The following is a 22,820-nucleotide window of genomic DNA, read 5'->3' as shown; positions in this document are numbered from 1 at the left end:
AGCTACTGCTAGTACCACATACAGATCCTGCTTCCATGCTTCCCCTAGGAGTTAGCAGAAGAGTTAGGTGGGCTGGAGCTCAGCTCAGACGAGGACGAGATGGTCACTACCAGGGTCATTCGGCGCCGGGTGATCATTCAGGTACCGCGTGTTGAATGACTGCACGAGCCTGTGCTGCCTTAAGCCTGAGTTTGTGTTGCACCTCAAGCAGGGATGCTCCCAAATAATGCATCTCCATTGGATAAACCTTAGGATTACAGTAACACTGCTAACCCCTCTAAACTCCATAGATGCCTCGGTAGGAGGAAGATGAAGGCTTGTCAGCCCTGTATACAACAAGGTCAACTAACTTATCTCTGCCTGTGTGCTGTGGCATCCCTTTTCTGTGCACGCCTTTCTAAGGATTTATTTGCAGAATAGTTTTTTTTTCCTAACATTGCTGATTTTTTTTCTATTCTGTAACCAATTAACTGATGTTAAAGTGGCTTATTTCAAGACCCACACAAAGGCCTCGCTTCACACAGCTTTGTTCTTTGTCGTATAGGCTGATAGTATGCCTGAAATGCCACCAGAAACAGTCACAGAAGAGCAGTACACAGATGAACATGGCCACACGGTGGTAAAGAAGGTATTGTCAATTCTGCCCTTTGCTACCTTCTTCCTCTCCTGTAAAAGGAAGGAAAAATCATCCACAGAAATGCCAGACTATCTGCTATGAAGGGGCATGATTTGAAGAGTATAGAGTGGAAGGAATGAGAATTTCAGTTTATGAGAGATACCAAAGTTTGAACAATAATTTAGATTCTCAAAATGGTTCTGTTACAGTGTACAACCTAACAGGTTGTATTTTGTTAACTTTCATTTAAAGCCAAGGAAAATTCTGCATAGATCCAAATATTTTAGAACAAATTTGTTTATTTCTTTTTTAAAAACCCTGTCAAAAAGCCCACTCCACTGCAATCTTATGTGAGATGTTTGTTTATTTGTTTGTCTTAACGAAAGCAATGGAAGGCTTGGTCTGTAAGAGTCAGATAAACCCAGAGTCTAGATCTTCAAAACCAGATCATGCTTAGAAAAACAAATTCTGCGCAGCATGTAAGTGAAAGGGCAACTTCTGTGCTCTTTTCTTTATCTGACAACTTGGTGCTCAGTGATTTGGTCTAGGACTTGCCTGAGCTGGGACGGTGGCAAACCCCATCTTCTGTCTTCTGAGAAGACATCACACTCCCTCAGCTGGATAGGCTGTCTCTGGAACCTGTTTGAATTCCTGGTAGAATAAACCATCCCAGCCAAAGATTCCTTGCTCTCGTTGCACAGAGCATGAAGGTTCCTACAAATAGGTCTGTGCATTGAACTGTGCCACGCAGAGGTTCGGGTCATCCACAGAAGGATGCACATTCATCCTTCTGAGCAGTTTCGCATCTTGAACCCTGTAATTCTTTTCTTGCTTTGGCCAGCCAGTGCCTCCAAGAGCTTTAGCACCAGATGAGTCTCTTGAGTAGGTGTTGAGGAATAGAACACAGAACCATCTATGCGGGTTCTTTCATGCAGAACAAAATGTCCTTTGAGTAGCAAATACTAGATAGAGAACAAAGAGGAATATTTTACTGCTACATCTTTGGGGACTAAACTCCATTCCTTCAGGTCACTCGGAAGATCATCCGGCGATACGTTGCTCCAGATGGCATGGAAAAAGAGGAGGTGCTAATGCAGGGAACACCGCAAGCCCCTGTCAGTGTGGAAGAGGGAGATGGTTATTCCAAAGTGGTGAAGCGAGTTGTGCTGAAGAGTGACAGTGAGCACTCAGAGGTAGGGTGTGCTTTGCCTGCCGTGGCACAGAGCAGCAGGCTCCTAGCCAGCAGGGTTCTTAGCCACTGCAGCTTCGCATGCTCATTCTGCCACTCAGTCCTAGAACCCCATAGCTACAGTAAGTTTACCTTGCTGGTCTACTGTTGCTTTGAAGAGCCTAAAAACATCTAAGACTTAAACAAAAACTGTTTTGGAGCCAGGTAATTAAAAACAAATACAGTCTGAAAAGGTAAGTGCCTTCCTGCCGTACTTCACTGTCTGGCCCTACAGGCAACTGGATCAGCACAACTGAGTTGTGAGGAAGGGTCAGAAGCTGGCAATGGGGGTGTGCCTTCAGCAGTGCTGGGCCAAAAGCAAGGTGCAGCAAGCAGTTATTGGAATTGTGAAAAACATCACTGATACTTTTGCTTGCGGGAATTACTAATCAGAAGTAATTCTTTAGGAGGAGTAAAATAACAAGAAAGAAGAATCTTGATTTTTTCCCCCCTTTTTTCTATTGGCCTTTTTTCTTCCTATTATTTTTTTTCTATTTTCTTTTTTTTTTCCTTTTTTTCATCTTTTTCCTTTTTTTATTTTCTATTCTTCTTTTTTCTCTTTTTCCTTTTTCTTTTTCCCTTCTTTTTTTTTCTATTTTCCTTTTTTCCCTTTTCCCTTTTTTTCCTCCTTTTCCTTTCCCCCCTTTTCTGTTCCTTTTTTTTCTCCATTTCCTTTTCCTGTTTTTCTTTTTTACTCCTTTTTATTGTTTTCCTTTTTTCTGTTTTCTTATTTTTCTTTTTACCTCTCTTCCTTTTTATTTTTTCCTTTTCCTCTTTTTCATTTTTCTTTTATTTTTTCCTTCTATTATTTTTCTATTTTCCTTTTTTCTATTCTTCTATTTTCCTTTTTTTCCCTTTTTTCCTCCCCCCCCCCCTTCGTTTTTCTTTTCTTTTTCTTTCCAGTAAGCTGACCCTAACAGATCTACACTTTACCCTGGGGAGCCCATAGACACAGAAGTTAATTTGGCCAGTGCACATCATGAAGTGTGGAATTCATCTCCATCTCACTTGTGCTTTCTAACCTTGCAGGTGACCCTGTCTGAACCTGCCATTCTCTCTAGTGCCTCCAAATTCCAGTCTGAACCAGTGGAGGGCCGGAAAGTCAGCAAGGTCATAAAGACCACTGTAGTGCACGGAGAGAGGACGGAGAAACACCTGGGGGATGCCAGCCTGGCTTCTGATCTTCCGTCAGCCAAAGAGGACTTTGAAGAGGTAAAAATAACTTTTATATATTACAGCAGTACAGCAAGTGTGGCCACAGCCCCAGGGACAAAGTCTGTTCTCCTGAAAGGACCAAAACTGGTGGCCTAGCAGACTCAACTGGCGAGTCCTAAACTGAGGATAACTCTGTTCTTATACTCAGCAATGTTACAAAAATATGCATATTTAAACAATGTGGAGTGAAAGCTGGCATTGCAGAATTAGTTAAGACACTTGCTGAGACTAAAAGAAAACATCATAGAGGCTTTGTGTGAAATTCTTAGAAGTCTTGAGTGTGAGTGCAGTTTAAGTTCATTCCTGTGTTATCACTGTGGAGGTAACTGTAGAAGTGGCTACAGTTACGCCCCCACTCTGGGTAAATGGATGTTTTCCTCCCCTGAATCCAGTCTCTTGTCCCCTTTATTAGCATGTCTTAGAGGTTGAAATAAATACTTAAAAACAGATAAATAGATAAACGCTGTGCAGCAATAGGTGACGTGGCTGTGTGGTTTGGGTTTTGTGACCAGGAGTCCAGACCAGCAGCCTGGTCCCCTTTTTCTCACAGAGGCCAAACAAGGGGCAAGAACTGTATGGTAATAGTTCAAAGAGGTGGCTTGGGAATGAGCGTTTAGTGCCCAGCTACTGTCTCAGTAAATCCACAAGTCTGGAGCTGCTACTGTGACATGCTTTGGTGCAATCATTGCTGAAATGAAACTGCTCTCTAGGAGACTGCATGTCATGTGTCTGCAGGAGGGAGGGATGCAGTTGCTTCTTACAGGTGCCTGTTCAGCATTTTCTCAGCATTGGGTTGTGTGAATATGAACGACTAAGGTAGGAAGAGCACCAGGTGTTTTGGGTGTGTTGTAATTCAAAACTTATGTTTTCATTGGAGGCTTTGAGCTATACAGGTCACCACATGACAGTGCAAGTCCCTGCTTTGGTAGAGAAAGAAATCAAGAAAGACGATGGATCAGTAATTAAAAGGTTTGGCTTGGCAAGCTGATGAAGTGTTACTGCAAATGAATTAACACAGTCACAGGAGTGGATTGCAGTGAATGCCTGCGAAGCTTTAGTTGTGGTGGTACTAAAGCAATGACTAACCCAGCAGCAGTGACGGCGTACATAACACTGAAATAAAACACTTTCCACGCAACCTTGGTACAGGAGTTAATACAAAGGCTGGTATTTATTTTCTGCAAGTTATTTTTCATAAGTTTCGCAAAGTAACATAGTTCTAATTGAATGGTGAATGAATGGATGGCTGGAGAATGGATAGAGACCAATAAATGAGGAATGAATGAAGAATTAATAGATGAGTGTAGAATGGATGGATGATGGGGTTATGAATGTAGGGATGATGAATAATGGACAATTAATGGCTGGATGGATAATAGGGAATAAATAGATGGTGAATGAGTGGATGATGGAGAACGAATGGATGATGGTTGATTGGTAAATAGGTTATAGATGGAGAGTGGACGGAGGACGAATGATGGTGCTTGGACATGGAGGTGATGGAGAATTAATGACTAGATGGTGAATGACTGGATGACCAGGAATGAACAGATGATGGCAAAATGTAGCGCAAATCCTCGCGGTATTCGCTTAGCGGTATTAGCGCAAATCCTCGCGGTATTCGCTTAGCGGTATTAGCGCAAATCCTCGCGGTATTCGCGCAAATGTTCGCGGTATTCACTTAGCGGTATTCGCGCTAACCCTCGCGGTATTCGCCCTAACCCTCGCGGTATTCACTTAGCGGTATTAGCGCAAATCCTCGCGGTATTAGCGCAAATCCTCGCGGTATTCGCGCAAATCCTCGCGGTATTCGCGCAAATCCTCGCGGTATTCGCGCAAATCCTCGCGGTATTCGCTTAGCGGTATTAGCGCAAATCCTCGCGGTATTCGCGCTAACCCTCGCGGTATTCACTTAGCGGTATTAGCGCAAATCCTCGTGGTATTCGCTTAGCGGTATTAGCGCACATCCTCGCGGTATTAGCTTAGCGGTATTAGCGCAAATCCTCGCGGTATTCGCGCACATCCTCGCGGTATTAGCGCAAATCCTCGCGGTATTAGCGCAAATCCTCGCGATATTCGCGCAAATCCTCGCGGTATTCGCTTAGCGGTATTAGCGCAAATCCTCGCGGTATTCGCTTAGCGGTATTAGCGCAAATCCTCGCGGTATTAGCGCAAATCCTCGCGGTATTCGCTTAGCGGTATTAGCGCAAATCCTCGCGGTATTAGCGCAAATCCTCGCGGTATTCACTTAGCGGTATTAGCGCAAATCCTCGCGGTATTCGCTTAGCGGTATTAGCGCAAATCCTCGCGGTATTCGCGCTAACCCTCGCGGTATTCACGCTAACCCTTGCGGTATTCACTTAGCGGTATTAGCGCAAATCCTCGCGGTATTCGCGCAAATCCTCGCGGTATTAGCGCAAATCCTCGCGGTATTCGCTTAGCGGTATTAGCGCAAATCCTCGCGGTATTAGCGCAAATCCTCGCGGTATTCGCTTAGCGGTATTAGCGCAAATCCTCGCGGTATTAGCGCAAATCCTCGCGGTATTCGCTTAGCGGTATTAGCGCAAATCCTCGCGGTATTCACTTAGCGGTATTAGCGCAAATCCTCGCGGTATTAGCGCAAATCCTCGCGGTATTCGCTTAGCGGTATTAGCGCAAATCCTCGCGGTATTCACTTAGCGGTATTAGCGCAAATCCTCGCAGTATTCGCTTAGCGGTATTAGCGCAAATCCTCGCGGTATTCGCGCTAACCCTCGCGGTATTCACGCTAACCCTCGCGGTATTCACTTAGCGGTATTAGCGCAAATCCTCGCGGTATTCGCGCAAATCCTCGCGGTATTAGCGCAAATCCTCGCGGTATTCGCTTAGCGGTATTAGCGCAAATCCTCGCGGTATTCGCGCACATCCTCGCGGTATTCGCTTAGCGGTATTAGCGCAAATCCTCGCGGTATTAGCGCAAATCCTCGCGGTATTCGCTTAGCGGTATTAGCGCAAATCCTCGCGGTATTCGCTTAGCGGTATTAGCGCAAATCCTCGCGGTATTAGCGCAAATCCTCGCGGTATTCGCTTAGCGGTATTAGCGCAAATCCTCGCGGTATTCGCGCTAACCCTCGCGGTATTCACTTAGCGGTATTAGCGCAAATCCTCGCGGTATTAGCGCAAATCCTCGCGGTATTCGCTTAGCGGTATTAGCGCAAATCCTCGCGGTATTCGCGCTAACCCTCGCGGTATTCACGCTAACCCTCGCGGTATTCACTTAGCGGTATTAGCGCAAATCCTCGCGGTATTCGCGCAAATCCTCGCGGTATTAGCGCAAATCCTCGCGGTATTAGCGCAAATCCTCGCGGTATTCGCTTAGCGGTATTAGCGCAAATCCTCGCGGTATTAGCGCAAATCCTCGCGGTATTCGCTTAGCGGTATTAGCGCAAATCCTCGCGGTATTAGCGCAAATCCTCGCGGTATTCACTTAGCGGTATTAGCGCAAATCCTCGCGGTATTCGCTTAGCGGTATTAGCGCAAATCCTCGCGGTATTCGCGCTAACCCTCGCGGTATTCACGCTAACCCTTGCGGTATTCACTTAGCGGTATTAGCGCAAATCCTCGCGGTATTCGCGCAAATCCTCGCGGTATTAGCGCAAATCCTCGCGGTATTCGCTTAGCGGTATTAGCGCAAATCCTCGCGGTATTAGCGCAAATCCTCGCGGTATTCGCTTAGCGGTATTAGCGCAAATCCTCGCGGTATTCACTTAGCGGTATTAGCGCAAATCCTCGCGGTATTAGCGCAAATCCTCGCGGTATTCGCTTAGCGGTATTAGCGCAAATCCTCGCGGTATTCACTTAGCGGTATTAGCGCAAATCCTCGCAGTATTCGCTTAGCGGTATTAGCGCAAATCCTCGCGGTATTCGCGCTAACCCTCGCGGTATTCACGCTAACCCTCGCGGTATTCACTTAGCGGTATTAGCGCAAATCCTCGCGGTATTCGCGCAAATCCTCGCGGTATTCGCGCACATCCTCGCGGTATTCGCTTAGCGGTATTAGCGCAAATCCTCGCGGTATTCGCGCACATCCTCGCGGTATTCGCTTAGCGGTATTAGCGCAAATCCTCGCGGTATTCGCGCAAATCCTCGCGGTATTCGCTTAGCGGTATTAGCGCAAATCCTCGCGGTATTAGCGCAAATCCTCGCGGTATTCGCTTAGCGGTATTAGCGCAAATCCTCGCGGTATTCACTTAGCGGTATTAGCGCAAATCCTCGCGGTATTCGCTTAGCGGTATTAGCGCAAATCCTCGCGGTATTCGCGCTAACCCTCGCGGTATTCACGCTAACCCTCGCGGTATTCACTTAGCGGTATTAGCGCAAATCCTCGCGGTATTAGCGCAAATCCTCGCGGTATTAGCGCAAATCCTCGCGGTATTAGCGCAAATCCTCGCGGTATTCGCTTAGCGGTATTAGCGCAAATCCTCGCGGTATTAGCGCAAATCCTCGCGGTATTCGCTTAGCGGTATTAGCGCAAATCCTCGCGGTATTAGCGCAAATCCTCGCGGTATTCGCTTAGCGGTATTAGCGCAAATCCTCGCGGTATTAGCGCAAATCCTCGCGGTATTCGCTTAGCGGTATTAGCGCAAATCCTCGCGGTATTCACTTAGCGGTATTAGCGCAAATCCTCGCGGTATTAGCGCAAATCCTCGCGGTATTCGCTTAGCGGTATTAGCGCAAATCCTCGCGGTATTCACTTAGCGGTATTAGCGCAAATCCTCGCAGTATTCGCTTAGCGGTATTAGCGCAAATCCTCGCGGTATTCGCGCAAATCCTCGCGGTATTCACTTAGCGGTATTAGCGCAAATCCTCGCGGTATTCGCGCTCGCTTTGCGGTATTAGTGCAACCCTCGTGGTATTCGCACTCTCTTAGCAGTATTTGTGCTTCTGCTCACAGTATTGGCACTTGCAGTGCCATTTGCTCTCAGTGGTATTTGCACTCCTCTTCATGCTCCCCCCTCCTGGTATTTACACTCATCTTTGTCCCCCCACCAGTATTTACTCTGCCCCTCGCTCTATTCACACTCACTTAGATCTATTTGTGTGCCCCCTTGTGCTCTTCACACATCTCATGGTCTCCACACGCCCCCTTCTGGTATTCGCACTGCTCCTCTGCCTCACATGCCCTGTGCTATTTCCACTCCTCCTAGTGTTGCTCCTCCTACTCTACCTCACACTCCTCCTCATCCTCCTCTGTGAGAGAGGTCCTCCTACCCTAGACCTGACAGACAGACAATGGCTGGTAAATTGGGCCAGAATCATGCAGGATGCCTTGCCTTGACTTTTCCTGAGCTGGAAAACACTGGGGATGAGGATGCACATCATAACATACCCACAATGCTCATTGCATTTGCAAGTATCTATTAGCAGTCGTTCATCGTCCATGCTCACTACAGTCTCTGTTTCCCATCCTCAGCCCTTTATCATCCAGACTCCACACATGCATCATCCCATCCATTCCTCATTCATTCATCACCCACTCTCCATACATCATTTCAATGATCATCCAAATCTCCATGCATCCATCCTATCATCGTCCACTTCTCCATACATCCATCCAATCATCCAACTCTCCATTCATCCATTCCTCATTCATCCGTCCCATCGTATCAGCCACTCTGCATCCATCCATCCTCCAGTCTCCATCCAGTCATCATCCAACTCTCCATTCATCCATTCCTCATTCATCCATCAGCCAGGCTCCATACACACATCCCATCATATCAGCCACTCTGCATACATCCATCCTCCAGTCTCCATCCAGTCATCATCCAACTCTCCATTCATCCATTCCTCATTCATCCATCAGCCAGGCTCCATACACACATCCCATCATATCAGCCACTCTTCATACATCCATCCTCCAGTCTCCATCCAGTCATCATCCAACTCTCCATTCATCCATTCCTCATTCATCCATCAGCCAGGCTCCATACACACATCCCATCATATCAGCCACTCTGCATACATCCATCCTCCAGTCTCCATCCAGTCATCATCCAACTCTCCATTCATCCATTCCTCATTCATCCATCATCCAGGCTCCATACACACATCCCATCATATCAGCCACTCTGCATACATCCATCCTCCAGTCTCCATCCAGTCATCATCCAACTCTCCATTCATCCATTCCTCATTCATCCATCATCCAGGCTCCATACACACATCCCATCATATCAGCCACTCTGCATACATCCATCCTCCAGTCTCCATCCAGTCATCATCCAACTCTCCATTCATCCATTCCTCATTCATCCATCAGCCAGGCTCCATACACACATCCCATCATATCAGCCACTCTGCATACATCCATCCTCCAGTCTCCATCCAGTCATCATCCAACTCTCCATTCATCCATTCCTCATTCATCCATCATCCAGGCTCCATACACACATCCAATCATCAGCCACTCTGCATACATCCATCCTCCAGTCATCATCCAACTCTCCATTCATCCATTCCTCATTCATCCATCAGCCAGGCTCCATACACACATCCCATCATATCAGCCACTCTGCATACATCCATCCTCCAGTCTCCATCCAGTCATCATCCAACTCTCCATTCATCCATCATCCAGGCTCCATACACACATCCAATCATCAGCCACTCTGCATACATCCATCCTCCAGTCATCATCCAACTCTCCATTCATCCATTCCTCATTCATCCATCAGCCAGGCTCCATACACACATCCCATCATATCAGCCACTCTGCATACATCCATCCTCCAGTCTCCATCCAGTCATCATCCAACTCTCCATTCATCCATCATCCAGGCTCCATACACACATCCAATCATCAGCCACTCTCCAATTATCATCCATCCATCCCTCATTCATTCATCAGCCAGGCTCCATACACACATCCAATCATCAGCCACTCTGCATACATCCATCCTCCAGTCTCCATCCAGTCATCATCCAACTCTCCATTCATCCATCATCCAGGCTCCATACACACATCCAATCATCAGCCACTCTCCAATTATCATCCATCCATCCATCCATCCATCCATCCATCCATCCATCCCTCATTCATTCATCAGCCAGGCTCCATACACACATCCAATCATCAGCCACTCTGCATACATCCATCCTCCAGTCTCCATCCAGTCATCATCCAACTCTCCATTCATCCATTCCTCATTCATCCATCATCCAGGCTCCATACACACATCCAATCATCAGCCACTCTCCAATTATCATCCATCCATCCATCCATCCATCCATCCATCCATCCATCCATCCATCCATCCATCCATCCATCCATCCATCCATCCATCCATCCATCCATCCTCCATGCACTTTAATGCCTTTCTCTCTGGTTCTAGAAATAAGAGGCAGACACAGGGTGGTAAACAGGGGTACCTTTATGTAAGGCTCCTTAGGTGAACTTTCCCTCAGAAAATGCTGAAGACGCAAACCCAGAATGACACATGTACAGTCCTTATTGATTTGTTAATTTTAGTTAGCATTCATCCCTCTATACATTCGTTGCTCATTCGTTCTCTATCCACTCACTCTCCAATCATCATTCTTCAGTCTCCTTTCATTCATCACCCTTTCTCCATTTGTCATCCATGCTCCATACATCCTCCCTTCATTCTCCATGCAGCCATCCTTCACTCTCCATTATTCATCCATTCACATGCACTTTGATGCCTTTCTCTCTGGTTCTAGAAATAAGAGGCAGACACAGGATGGTAAGCAGGGGTACCTTTATAATACAGGAATCCTCACTTGGAAAACACTGAGGCTGCACACCCTCCGTGATGCATGTAACATTTTTCTTGATTTTGCAAATTACCATACCTGACAAAAGTTCCCAACTACAAGCACACTCAGTTAAGTAATGTCCCAACCTCTAGTACCTTCTAAATCTACCCTTCGTTGGATGAAGACTCAGCCCTATTGATAAAAATATGTCTCAAAGATCTGATTTCAACCTTGGTTTTTAAGGAATACCAAAATAGCATAGGGATCCTGGAATTTGTTTGGTCTTTCTGCCTAAGAAAATACTGAAGCTAGGTTATATAATAGGCTACAAACATATGTGTAAAGAATACAGAGAATATATAAAGTAAAAAGGGTAAAAATCCATAGGAGTTGACCATTGCATCATACTCACACCTTGCTGTGCCTTCTCTCCAGCATGTATAACTCTGCCTTGGAAAAGCCTGAAAACCTTGATTCCCTCAGACCTCCAGAACAGTGGCCTTTCTAAGTCAGGTCTCTCATTTTTTTTTTGGTTCCAGGACAATACTAAGTAAAGCCAGCACACAGAAGAGGACTGTGATGAAGGACCGCTATGGAAAACATGTTCACATAGAAGAGCTGGAAGACACCCCAGAAGCGCTCCCCAGGGATGACCTCCAGCATGACCTCCAGCAGCTTCTTAGGCACTTCTGCCAGGAGGACTGGACACAGGATGCCAAGTGAGAAGCTGCTGCCCCTGCAAAGCGCCACGTGACCCCTCCCATACGCAGCCGTCACCGTCCCTGGGTAGCAGAGTCGTCACTGCCGCTCCTACCTGTGCAGCTGCAGTGAAATAATTTCTTCCCATCCCAAGCTGCATTTTGTGCTGTTATGATTTTTCACCCTGTAAGCTAATTTGTGACCAAAGATAGCATCCTTTAGGCAGGATGATTTATCCGCCATGCTGGCACCCTGTCAGCGTCGCCACTTGTCCCTGTCCCTTTGCTCTGGCGCTCGCTTACTGACACGGCCCTTGCCAAGCAGACTTCATCAACAGGCCTCTTCCACTGACTGTGTACATGCACCGTACAAAGGAGTTGACGTGTAAACTGTAAATAGCAGAGTATTTGAACTCACGAGACCGCAGAACACTGCCCGTTGGCATCGTGGGTTATGAGGTGCAGTGACCCAGCGGAATGGCGACAGATCACGGCACGGCACCACCCGGACCACAAATGCTGACTGACCCAGGAGGAAGCACTGCAGAGCTACCGAGTACTAAGAGTTCCTGTTTAGAGATCCGGTCTAGGCAAAGGCTGCGCGAGTCAGGCAAAGGGCAGCTGTTCACATGAATCACAGCTGACTGTGGCCATTAATTGTGCAGACACCTTCGCACAGCCACTGAAACGTTTCCAAAAGAAAATGAAAGACAAACTTCCCCACTATGTACACAAGTTGCTAGCAGCTCTACCTGCGGCATGTTCGCATATGGTATTCAAGCCTATAGATCCGGACCTGTGGTGGGGTGTATTAAACAATCCTAACTCTGGTAGTTTCCCGTTTCCATCACTGCTTAGCTGACCTCACCAACAGACTGGGGGTGCTTCCTGCTGGCCACTGCACTGTAGATAACTATGGGACAAAGACTTACCCACTATACAAGGAGAATAATTAATTCACCGTGTTTTATCGAGATTGCCTCTTAGCCGATACACGCATGTGGCATTTGAAGGTCAAAACCAAACCCTCCTAGAACCATGTCAGCTTCTAGGCCCTCTTAGCACTGAGCGAGCAGTTTTTATCTTCTGATCAAGTGTTTTTTAAAGAACAAGTGCTCACAATCCTCGGCAGCCGGTTTCTGTTCATATTTTGTTATGTAACTATATTATATATATATATATTTCTAAACCAACCCTCTGAAAACCACATTAGCATGTCTGCACTTTTATTTTCCACAAGGGGAACATAGGGATCTGATATTTTGGGTGTCCTATACCTTAATATTTAATGGAGGGAGCTCTGTAGGGTTTTAACATAACATGCATACACACAAACACACCAACTTAATGCTTTTAAACAGCTATTTCATTTTTTAAATAGTAGACTCAGCACCAGAGTAAAACCAACCCTCTCCTCTAGGAGCAATCCTTTGTCCAAGCTTATCTGGCCTTCTACAATTATAGGGTTCTTTGGTTTTGTTTTTTTTTTTTTAATGACTCACTCAGTGCTCAGAACAAGGGCACTTCCTCATTAAGGCAATGATGCCAAAAGCATGGAAACACCTCTGGAGTTCTGGCTTCCTGTGGGCAGAACCATGAGGTGCCATGCCGACACTTTTTGGGCAGGCAAGAAAAGAAACTTAAAGAAAAAAGTGTTTTGGCAGCCAAATCGAATGAGACCCCTGATGAAACATCTCACAGCGCATCGTGGCTTCCTGACTGTCCGAGACAGCACAGGAGGGTCTTCAAGGATGGGGCTCTCAAGAAATGCATTTCTGTTGTGTTTTTGCGGTGCAGATGATGTTCTGTGTAACAGCATAATGGTTATTCACCTCTTATTTTGATTTTTTGCTGTGTTATCAGAGAACTTGAATACTGTGAGAAGAAGTGAATTTTAAGTTGACGAATCAGCATCTTGTTCCCATGGTGATAACACTAATTGAATATATCTATGAGGGCATGTATTAGTTAAAAATTAAAAAGATACAACACTAACAATACATAGCTGCAATGTGTACAATGGCTGATTTAACTAAATAAAAATGTACAAGTGTTAAATGTAGCAATGGTGGCTCACTCACTTTTACTACTGGCGCGGCGGGATGAGGGACGGTGCCCACGTGGGGACCTCAGCGGTGCCATCAGAGTCACAGTTCCTCTGTGCCCAGCTTGCTCGCTCCACACAGACACAGCAACGCCTTGTCAAGGGCACGACCTAAGCCAAAAGCTCTCTTTCCTCTCTTCCTCCTCCTTTTCCAATGACAGACAACTATGTGTTAATGACTCTCCAACAATCAAACAAATTCCACTCAAACCTGCACACAGCAAGCCAACAACCCCACCTTAAAAGAAACTGCATGCCCCTCCAGCACACCACTCTCCTGCTGGCCTGAGGACAAGCGGGGAAAACCAGATGGGGATAACTAATGGAGAATTACAGAGACCTGGGTGAGCATCACTGCCTGTGCCGGGCAGCATGGCAGTGCTGGGGAAAAGGGAGACACAGCAGAGGTAGGCTAGCACTGGTTTTTCTATGCTTCCAAATCCCAACCTGATCAGTTTCACCCAACAATGTCAGTACTCCCAAACAGAAACACTATTTTGCTGAAAGACACTGGCCACTTCTCCTTAATACCTAAAGTGAATACCTTTCCTCAAGTCACATCCATTTATTTTTTTTAACAAACAAGTCATTAAATCAAGGGACTGACTTTGTACTTGATATGCCCTCACAAGTAGCAGCAATAATTCAAGTACTAAGTTACTCTTGCTTTCCACCTAGAGAAGCAAAAGGCTTTCTTTTTTTTTATTTCTGTCTAAAATTTATATGAACCAGAGCAAACTAAGCTTTTCTCTAGTCTGAATGTAAGACAGCTCAACAATGGGTTTTATTAGCAGAGCCTGCTCTTCCCAGCAAAACCTTGAAGATGCCAGTGGGCTCTATGACCAGCAGAGAGCTGTTTACTAAATTCCACTATCCCTGACAACCTTAGTGGTAGGTACCACCAAAGGGTGGTAGCTGTCTCCTTCCATAGATGACTTTATATTTTTACTTAACGTTCCATAAAACTGCACTACAAGTGCTGGAGCATCCTGTGGGCACTTCCTAGAACGCATGGATTCACGATGCAGAATTCAGTGAGCTGGAAAACACAAACAGACTGAATTCTCTGCTGACAGGTCATACCATGGATAATCAGTGGATTTTGTAGCTATAAGCCATATACTCTGCACAGTCCAGCCTAAAACTTCAGGCCTTTGATAGTGGGAAACTTCCAAATCCAGGCCATTTCCCTAAGGGAATAAACCCAAACATTCACCATATCTCAGGTCAGACTCTGCAATTGCTGCAAGTGCTTAGCACGGGAAGCAGCATTTGGGAACAGCCCGAAGCTACAACAGTTGTCAGGTTTCAAAATATCTGGTAAAGAGGTCACTGGCTGCGATTCTTGTCAGTGCGGTGACAGCGCCAGGAAGAGCAGCTGTATCCTCAGCCATTGCTGTGTTTTCCAGTGCCCTACCCAGAGCTGGCTTGTCTCACCAGGCCTAACCCTGTCCTCAGCTGTAGCAGCAGCCATAGTCCCGCTCTGCTTCCCACTTCTGCCATGAGGACAGGATTTTACATCTAGGAGCCTATTGAGCATGGGGGGAGTTACTTGGGTCTCTGCAGGTAAAGGGAGTAAGGTGACCTATAAGAAAACACATTTCTGATGTACTGGAAGGGTGTGAGGAGTAACCCTCGTTCTATGCACACACTGCAGGGCTATGAAGACACAATACTGAACTCACAAGTCATTGCTTCAGCTGTTACAGTCACAGCCCAAACAAGGACACGCAGCCACACAACCACCCCCAGACAGGAAACTCACTCATGCCCCACCACAGACCTGAACCCATTTATCCCACTGAGCCAACAGGACATTTCCGGAGCACTCCATGTCTAGTGAGGGCACCCATTTCCTTCCAAAAACAACTGACTCCCTTTCCTCTCCTGCTTTCTGGATCTGCTCCACCAAATCAACATCCTTTTTGGTCAAATTAAGTTGTGGTGGTTTTGTTGAGTTGTTTTGGTTTTTTTTAAAGAAATCCAACACCTCGTTTGTCTGTTGACTAAATCAATACCCAAGTGACCATCATGTGAGGTCCACCATAGCTGTTGCTGAGCTTAAGGCTAAAGCTGAGCTCACCTGTCACCTTACTCCCCTACAATTAAATTTAAAAGAGCAAATAAACACAAATAAATATCTCAACCAAATTAATAACTGAATTAACTGGTGTTTCTCCTGCTTCTATTGTTCCAGCAGCTTGCTGACTGTGAGGATTATCTTTTCCCCTTTGTCATATCATTTCAGATTTATGTTCTTATGTCTATAGGACTCTATGGGAGCTGTTAGAATAACAGGGTTAAAGTAAAAAAAAAAAAGTGCACATGAAAGCCTGCAGAAGTGCTACAAACCTGTCTGGAACTCCCGTAGTGCCCACAACACCCTTTTGCTTCATGAACCCCAGAAGGAAATATCAGAATTACACCATTAGTAAAATGGTGGGGTCTCCTAACATGCCCCTTCCCAGAGCTTGTGGACATGCCTCCCCTTGACTGGGATCTCCTATCAAGGTTATTCCCCCAAAGGCTGAGAAATAAGATGGGCTCACAGTTGTTGGAATGGATGAGCAATACCCATCTCTACTTACTGGCTTTAAAATCATCGCTTCACTATCCCTTCAGAAGCAGTGCACTATACTAGCAGTTCTAGCTACCCTCACTGCGCACCGAATCATTTTGATTAAGGTCTTTTACTCTATTTATTATCATAATAAATAATTTTCTGTTTTATATATATATAAATGTGGCTCACCATCTTAATCCTGCAGGGTAATGTTTCAATTACACTTGCATAAGCCCTTGGACACAACCCGTGGACGAAGCCTGGATGTGCCTGCACCCAGACCCTTCTCTGAGGAAAACTTCAGAAAGCCCGGGGGCCCTTCTGCAGCTCTGGACCCTTCTCCACTAACCTCAGCCTGCAGCTCCCACTCCACGAACCCCAAAAGAAGATGTCAATTACAACATTTGCTCCAACATTAACCTAAGTTCTGGAGACAGCATGGGGAAAGCTACCTTGGAGACAGCCTGTTCTCTTTCAAGGTACACAGAAATAACTGCTGCATCTGCAGAAGCCCTGTGGCTTCAGTTGGTGAGTTGCTGGTAGGATCTTGCCAGCTGTTCATCGAAGGTAATGACACAGGCTGCACCCAGTCCTTCCTCCTCCATGTGATGCTGCCTTAGCTCCGAGTTGCACAATATCAGACTGAAGGGAAAGAGATCTAAAGAAATATGAATCGCACACACCTAAAGGACCATTCCTTGAAATTATGCAAAGCAGTGAGTCAATCCCAGCCTTTTCATCATGCACCAACATTCTAAGCCGTACAGTGAAAAGCCACTGATACTAATCAGAAGGACTGAGCTGATAATATTGAATATTAATCTAAGAACTAGCAGTAAGGACAAAATCCCCAGTCCCTCCTCACCCAGTCACCCCAAACACACAGAGAATAACACAAGGAGCATCTGAAAGTACCTATTTCTATCTCCAGTGCTACAAGGAAAACACTAAAATACAGCTTAAAAGAGCAGGTTGAACATTTGTGAGGTCAGACAGAAATAACCTCCCAGCTTTCTCTGAGCAGAACTCAGAGACTTGCACAAGACTCCTATTGAACACCACTAGAGTGCAGCAAACCATCAGTATTTCATAGAAAAAGACCAATAATACACCCACAAGTTTTTTACAGTCAAATACTCCTCTACTGGGACAAAACTTCCCATCCCTCATTCCAAGTTTTCCAATTTAAAGAACGTATGTATTTATATATACTCAGAGTGCTCCCATGTTCCCACTCCACCTGAATCTAAGGGTTGCAGCCCCAGAACATGAGGACTCTGTGCTCTGATCTGCCTAGAACCACTTCTGCAAACCCTCTGGGGTTTGAGTTTTTGTGTAATAGTTTTGGGTTGGTGGGTTTTTTCCCCCCAGTATTTTCTTCCTAAGTCTCTAAAGCTCCCAAAAAGTTTTCCCCTTTTAAAATCCATTTATTGTCATACAAATACGTTCTCTGGTCAACAAAGAACATTTAAAAGAAATAAAAAAGGGGAAAAGGTGAACAGTTTCTGCCCTCCTATTTCTACTGTAGCTGACCAAACCCAGAGAAGGTTGTAAAGGTAAGGCACAGGTTGGATCACCTGGGCCTCAGCCCAACCTGACCCTTCAGAAAGTTTTATACCAAACCAAAACTGCTGCAGTTAAACTGTTTCACCAACCGCCCTGGGAAACAGGACTTAGAGATGCTGTATTGAAAACACTGTCTCTGTATTGAAAATCCTAGTTGATTGCAAAGTTCAAATACATTCCAAAGACTGTGGCTTTCTCCAGCAGTAACAGCACTTATATAGAGTTACATAAACTGAGAAGTACACAGAGAGACCACTAGCAGTTAAAGTCCGGGAGATCAGGTTAGAATTCCACAGATTTGATGCTTCCCCCTTTGCAATATAAATCAACAGGCTAATTGTCAGTGGAGACTAAGAACACAGTTATTAGCTTCATTTTCCACAAAGCTATCTTTCATGGAAATAGACAGTCATTAAAAACCCCAGCAAAATCAAGCATTACATAACTACATCCTTTGCTGGTACAAATTCAACTGATACTCACTCAAATGCCCCTTTTTCCTCATACACTTCTGCAGTACATGATAATTACATCTCCAGTACAAGGACATCACAACTATTCTAATAACATTTTTAGTTTCTTTGAGTTTGTTAGAACAAGATCAGAACAGTTAACTAATCAATACAACTAAAAAACCAGTACCATGTTTTTTTCAGTTGGTATTAGACTCTTATCAAACAAACCATTTGAAATTAAATCAGAAAAGGGAAGGGACACAATCCCCAACATCACTTTCCCCTCCCCTATTCCTCCCAACATGTGAAAACTCCACAATTACAGCTTAACACTCACTTTTAACAAATAACTTCTCATCATTTTTCTTGCAGTCCATGAATCACTTAACCATATGAGAATCTTCTCAGTTACAAGGCTGACATAATTCAAACCACAACATATTTTTACTTACTTATCAGATGGAGGGAGAAACAACTCCCACTGCACTTCAGTGGTGGAAACTGCAACATGGTTCATCTGCTTCTTGCACGAGGATATTAACAGGCCATAATCCAGCACTTCAAGTTTATTGGCAAAACGATTATTTGTTCAAACAATGAAACCCACATAAGCACATCTCAGTCACATGCACATCTGAGAAAATGAGTTGAACGCTTCAGTCAGAGCTAAATTGTGGCTCAGCCTCTCCACAGTGGTGCCAGAATAGCAGTGACTGACATGCCATTGCTGGTAGAGAGATGTTTTAAGTGAACCTCATATAAAACAGCACACTTTTATAATCATTCCAATACAATTAAGTATTTCAGCATTTATCAATCCATTAAAAAATTGTGAGAAAACAAAAGTCAATGTAAAAAGCTATTTTCCATGAAGAGTAAGGCACTACTGTAAGTCTGATAACAAAGAAAGATTCTCACACTCTTGTTTCCTTCTAGCGCAGCCAGGATGAACAGGAACACATGGAAATAATCAACAGCAACCAGAGCAGTTACATAATTTCTTAAAGCTCTACAAACACTTAGTCTAATCAGCATCTTTTAAAAACCACAAAAAACCTCCAACAGCTCTATTAGTTTGGTGGTAATAGGTGTGGACAGTTCTGAACATACAAAAAACTCATCAACATTAAAGTGCTGGCACACATCCAGTAAAATTCCCAGCAACACAAAAATGCATTATCCTCATAAACTATATTTTCATAAAAAAGGAAGGTGAGCAGCAGCACCTTTGTCACAAAAGGACACTTAAGTCTGTGAAAATAAACCAGCACATTTAACTAAGCTGCTCTCACACTGTGACTTGTACATACTTCAAAGTTCCCAAAATATGAAACACATCATTTAACAAAGGCCCACGTGCTTCAGTTGAATATCAAGAGCAGCTGTGTGCCAACACAGGTGGAAGCTCGCCTGGCAAACTGATACCCCATTTTCCATGCATAAAACACACTTTTAAAATTAAGGCCTCTCCCTTACAGCACAAGAAGCAAAAAAAAAAACCAAGCCACATTCACTGGCAGATCACCTCCAGGTTCTTTTCTTTGGTGTGTAAGACACAAGGCCCCAGTGTCATGCATGAGGGTCCAACCCACCCTCACACACGAGGGCCCACAAACTCCTCACACATGAGGGCCCCCCAAACCCCTCATGCACAAGAGCCCCTTCAGCCCCCTCATGCACGAGAGCCCCCTCATGCACGAGAGCCCCCTCAGCCCCCTCATGCACGAGAGCCCCCTCAGCCCCCTCATGCACAAGAGCCCCCTCATGCACTAGAGCCCCTTCAGCCCCCTCATGCACGAGAGCCCCCTCATGCACAAGAGCCCCCTCAGCCCCCTCATGCACGAGAGCCCCCTCAGCCCCCTCATGCACAAGAGCCCCCTCATGCACAAGAGCCCCCTCATGCACAAGAGCCCCCTCAGCCCCCTCATGCACGAGAGCCCCCTCAGCCCCCTCATGCACAAGAGCCCCCTCAGCCCCTTCATGCATGAGGGCCCCCCAAACCCCTCATGCACAAGAGCCCCCTCAGCCCCCTCATGCACGAGGGCCACCCGAACCCCTCAGGCACAAAGGCCCCCAAGCCCTGCTTTCCTACCAGGAGCTCAGATCAGCAGAATGTGAACTTTTAAAAAAGCATACATGGAGCTTCATCAGTTTCTGGCAGCCTTTTCCCCCATCCCAGAGCCCCAAACATGCTCTTTGCCACACCATATCCCCACACAAAGTACAACGAGGCCACTGAGGCCAAATCTCACAGTTTGTAGAGCGCTCACAGGAAAATCTGCGTGTTCCCACCAAGGCTCAAGCACCCTGAATTCCACAGCAAATTCCTGAAAGTTTCCCCTCACAGGAGTACAAAGCAAAGCCCATGGAATGGGTGATCATCTTCCAGCCACCCTCAGCGAAATCAGGGAGCTGTTCTCTCACCTGATGGGAAACGAGGAACACCTGGCACCTTACCCAACATTCCCATGCCCAGGTGAAGGCAATCCTCTAAACAAGGGTGAGGACTAAACCACCTTTAGAGAACCAACCCAAACCCTTCTATGATAAGTCAGCTCCAGGTGTGGTTATGTTTACTCTTTGGAAAGGTAAAGGAGAATAATAAAAAATAATGACCAAAACCCACCAGATGCATATACATGTGAAGTCGCTGCAGCTAAGCAGCTACAAGAAAGCAGGAGAAGGGCTTTTGGCAGGGGCATGGAGTGACAGGACAAGGGGGAATGGCTTCAAATGGACAGAGAGCAGATTTAGATTGGATATTAGGAAGAAATTTTTCCCTGTGAAGGTGGGAAGGTCCTGGCACAGGTTGCCCAGAGAAGCTGTGGCTACTCCATCCCTGGAAGTGACCAAAGATGGAGTAGCCACAGTTAGCCAAAGCTGGGAGCAACCTGAGATAGTGGGAAGTGTGCCTATACGTGGCAGAGTGGTTAGACTAGATAAACTTTAAGGTCCTTTCCAACTCAAAATTCACGTATTGTGTATGGTTCTTTACAAGTAATTTCTAACTGGTGCCACAGGACATGTTCACTGTCTGTGGTTTTTTTTCACTCTGACATTCAGCGACTTAATTCCTCTGGCCCTGCTGCTCCCTGTGTACAGCTGCAACCACTGTGCCACAGATACCTGCCAGCAAAAACAGTCAGCCACCCTTTCCTAGGCACCCCATAATAATAGCCTTGTTATGGCTCTTGCTATTATTATTATTATTTCCTCTAGGTAACAGTATCAGAAGTACCAAGTGTGGCTATGGATGTACTACAACAAGGATCATCCAGGATAAAGTCATCAGGTTATTAATTCAGGAGAGTACTGAGGCAAAGCAAGTGAGGTAGAAGGATGACAAAACAGTGCGCCAAACAATAGAAGAAGGGATAACATAGGCATATGAATAGGCATATAAATAGCAGGTGGAGTAGGACAAGGAAACAAAACCAGCTTCGGTGTCCAGGAGGCCCAGAGGGGAGGGAGGAAGGCAGGCAGGATGCGTTCCATCCCAAAACGGCAATGCCCAGACAGATGGGTCACGCGTTGTCCTGTGCTAGAGCCCATTCCCAGATAGTAAGTGCCCAGCGCTTCCCACCGCTCTCCCGCTTACTCCAGCACATCTAAAGGCTCTACATTTGGGCTTGTCTTTCCAAGCTGTGTTGTCAGGCCCAGCGAGGGGCCTAAAAGGCAGTTTAGTTGGTTTAGGTTTGCCACAGACGAGGCCTCTGCTGTGCACAGAGCAGAGCGCTGTGTCGTGGCCGTGTGTAGTTAGGTGTGGTATATTCCCACCACCAGCAGTGGCACACTACCCAAACCTCAGTACCACAGGAAACCGATGAGAAGACAAACCTTGGGTTCTTGAAGGTCTCCTCAAACTGCTCCCAATTACCGTGGTGGCCCCTGAGCTGCAGGGCTCTGCTTAACAGCACTTTTATTGATAGCTGTTGGCAGGCAGGCATGATGTTCCTTGCTCCCATCTCACCAAAAGCCAGACAGCCCAGAAATATGAGTCTAAATGAATGAGCCATTAGTGCCAGCTGGCTATTTCCAATTGAGTTATATCTTTTCTGTATGATATTACATTGTTGCCTAGAGGTTTTTGCTTCTGCACTAAATTTCCCTAGCTTGCTTATTTTATTATCTGAGTATCACGACTGAATAGTGTACAGCAGGTTTTGTACTTTTACTTCCAACATGCTGAAAAAGAAATGGCCATTTCTCCGAGGTCTTTGCAACAGAGACTCTGAATTACACTTTTTAGAGGGTGGCATTTATGGCCTTGCCTGACAATTGAAAGGTACCAGAAAAGCTGTTGCAGATTCCGGACATTAAGTCGCTGGAATATCGAATGGTCCTGGTTGGTTTCTGGCTGGTCTCCTGGACAGACAGTATTTCAGTGCTGAAGAGAAAGCCCTGGGCAGGGACAAAACTTACAAATAAATATGTTGCAGAACCAGAACCAGCAAAATGTCTCATCCCGTAGGATGTGGAAATACTTCTGTGGGAGGAGACGGGTAAAACTGCATATGGGAATTCAGACCTGCTTTGATAGTGACAGAACCTCTATATCCCTGACAGCTTCTAAGTTCTAACCTATGTCTGCAACCATCTTCAGCATTATTTTGTTAT

At 45.6% G+C, this 22,820-nt stretch overlaps 2 protein-coding genes across 32 annotated transcripts in view; one reads left to right on the top strand and one right to left on the bottom strand.

Annotated features, from left to right (window-relative positions):
* Positions 1 to 13,577, top strand: part of ANK2 (ankyrin 2) — a 260,831-nt gene extending 247,254 nt beyond the window's left edge. For 16 of the 29 annotated variants that reach the window (XM_053975087.1, XM_053975088.1, XM_053975102.1 and 13 more), the window contains 5 exons: positions 49 to 141; positions 545 to 628; positions 1,645 to 1,809; positions 2,874 to 3,056; positions 3,937 to 4,197. In XM_053975087.1, coding sequence (XP_053831062.1) covers positions 49 to 141; positions 545 to 628; positions 1,645 to 1,809; positions 2,874 to 3,056; positions 3,937 to 4,047 — 636 coding nt within the window. In that variant the 3' untranslated portion in view covers positions 4,048 to 4,197. Of the gene's footprint in view, positions 1 to 48; positions 142 to 544; positions 629 to 1,644; positions 1,810 to 2,873; positions 3,057 to 3,936; positions 4,198 to 11,356 lie in introns of those variants that run through there. The other 13 variants (XM_053975108.1, XM_053975106.1, XM_053975101.1 and 10 more) reach the window with 5 other exon arrangements.
* CAMK2D (calcium/calmodulin dependent protein kinase II delta) overlaps positions 1 to 22,820 on the bottom strand; it is a 201,776-nt gene that overhangs the window by 14,299 nt on the left and 164,657 nt on the right. The window lies entirely within an intron of this gene.

The sequence above is a fragment of the Vidua macroura genome, chromosome 4 (assembly GCF_024509145.1).
Source record: "Vidua macroura isolate BioBank_ID:100142 chromosome 4, ASM2450914v1, whole genome shotgun sequence".
Classification (NCBI taxonomy): Eukaryota; Metazoa; Chordata; class Aves; order Passeriformes; family Viduidae; genus Vidua; species Vidua macroura.
The sequence above is the reverse complement of the archived record's forward strand: the minus strand, read 5'-3'. Positions and strand labels throughout refer to the sequence as shown.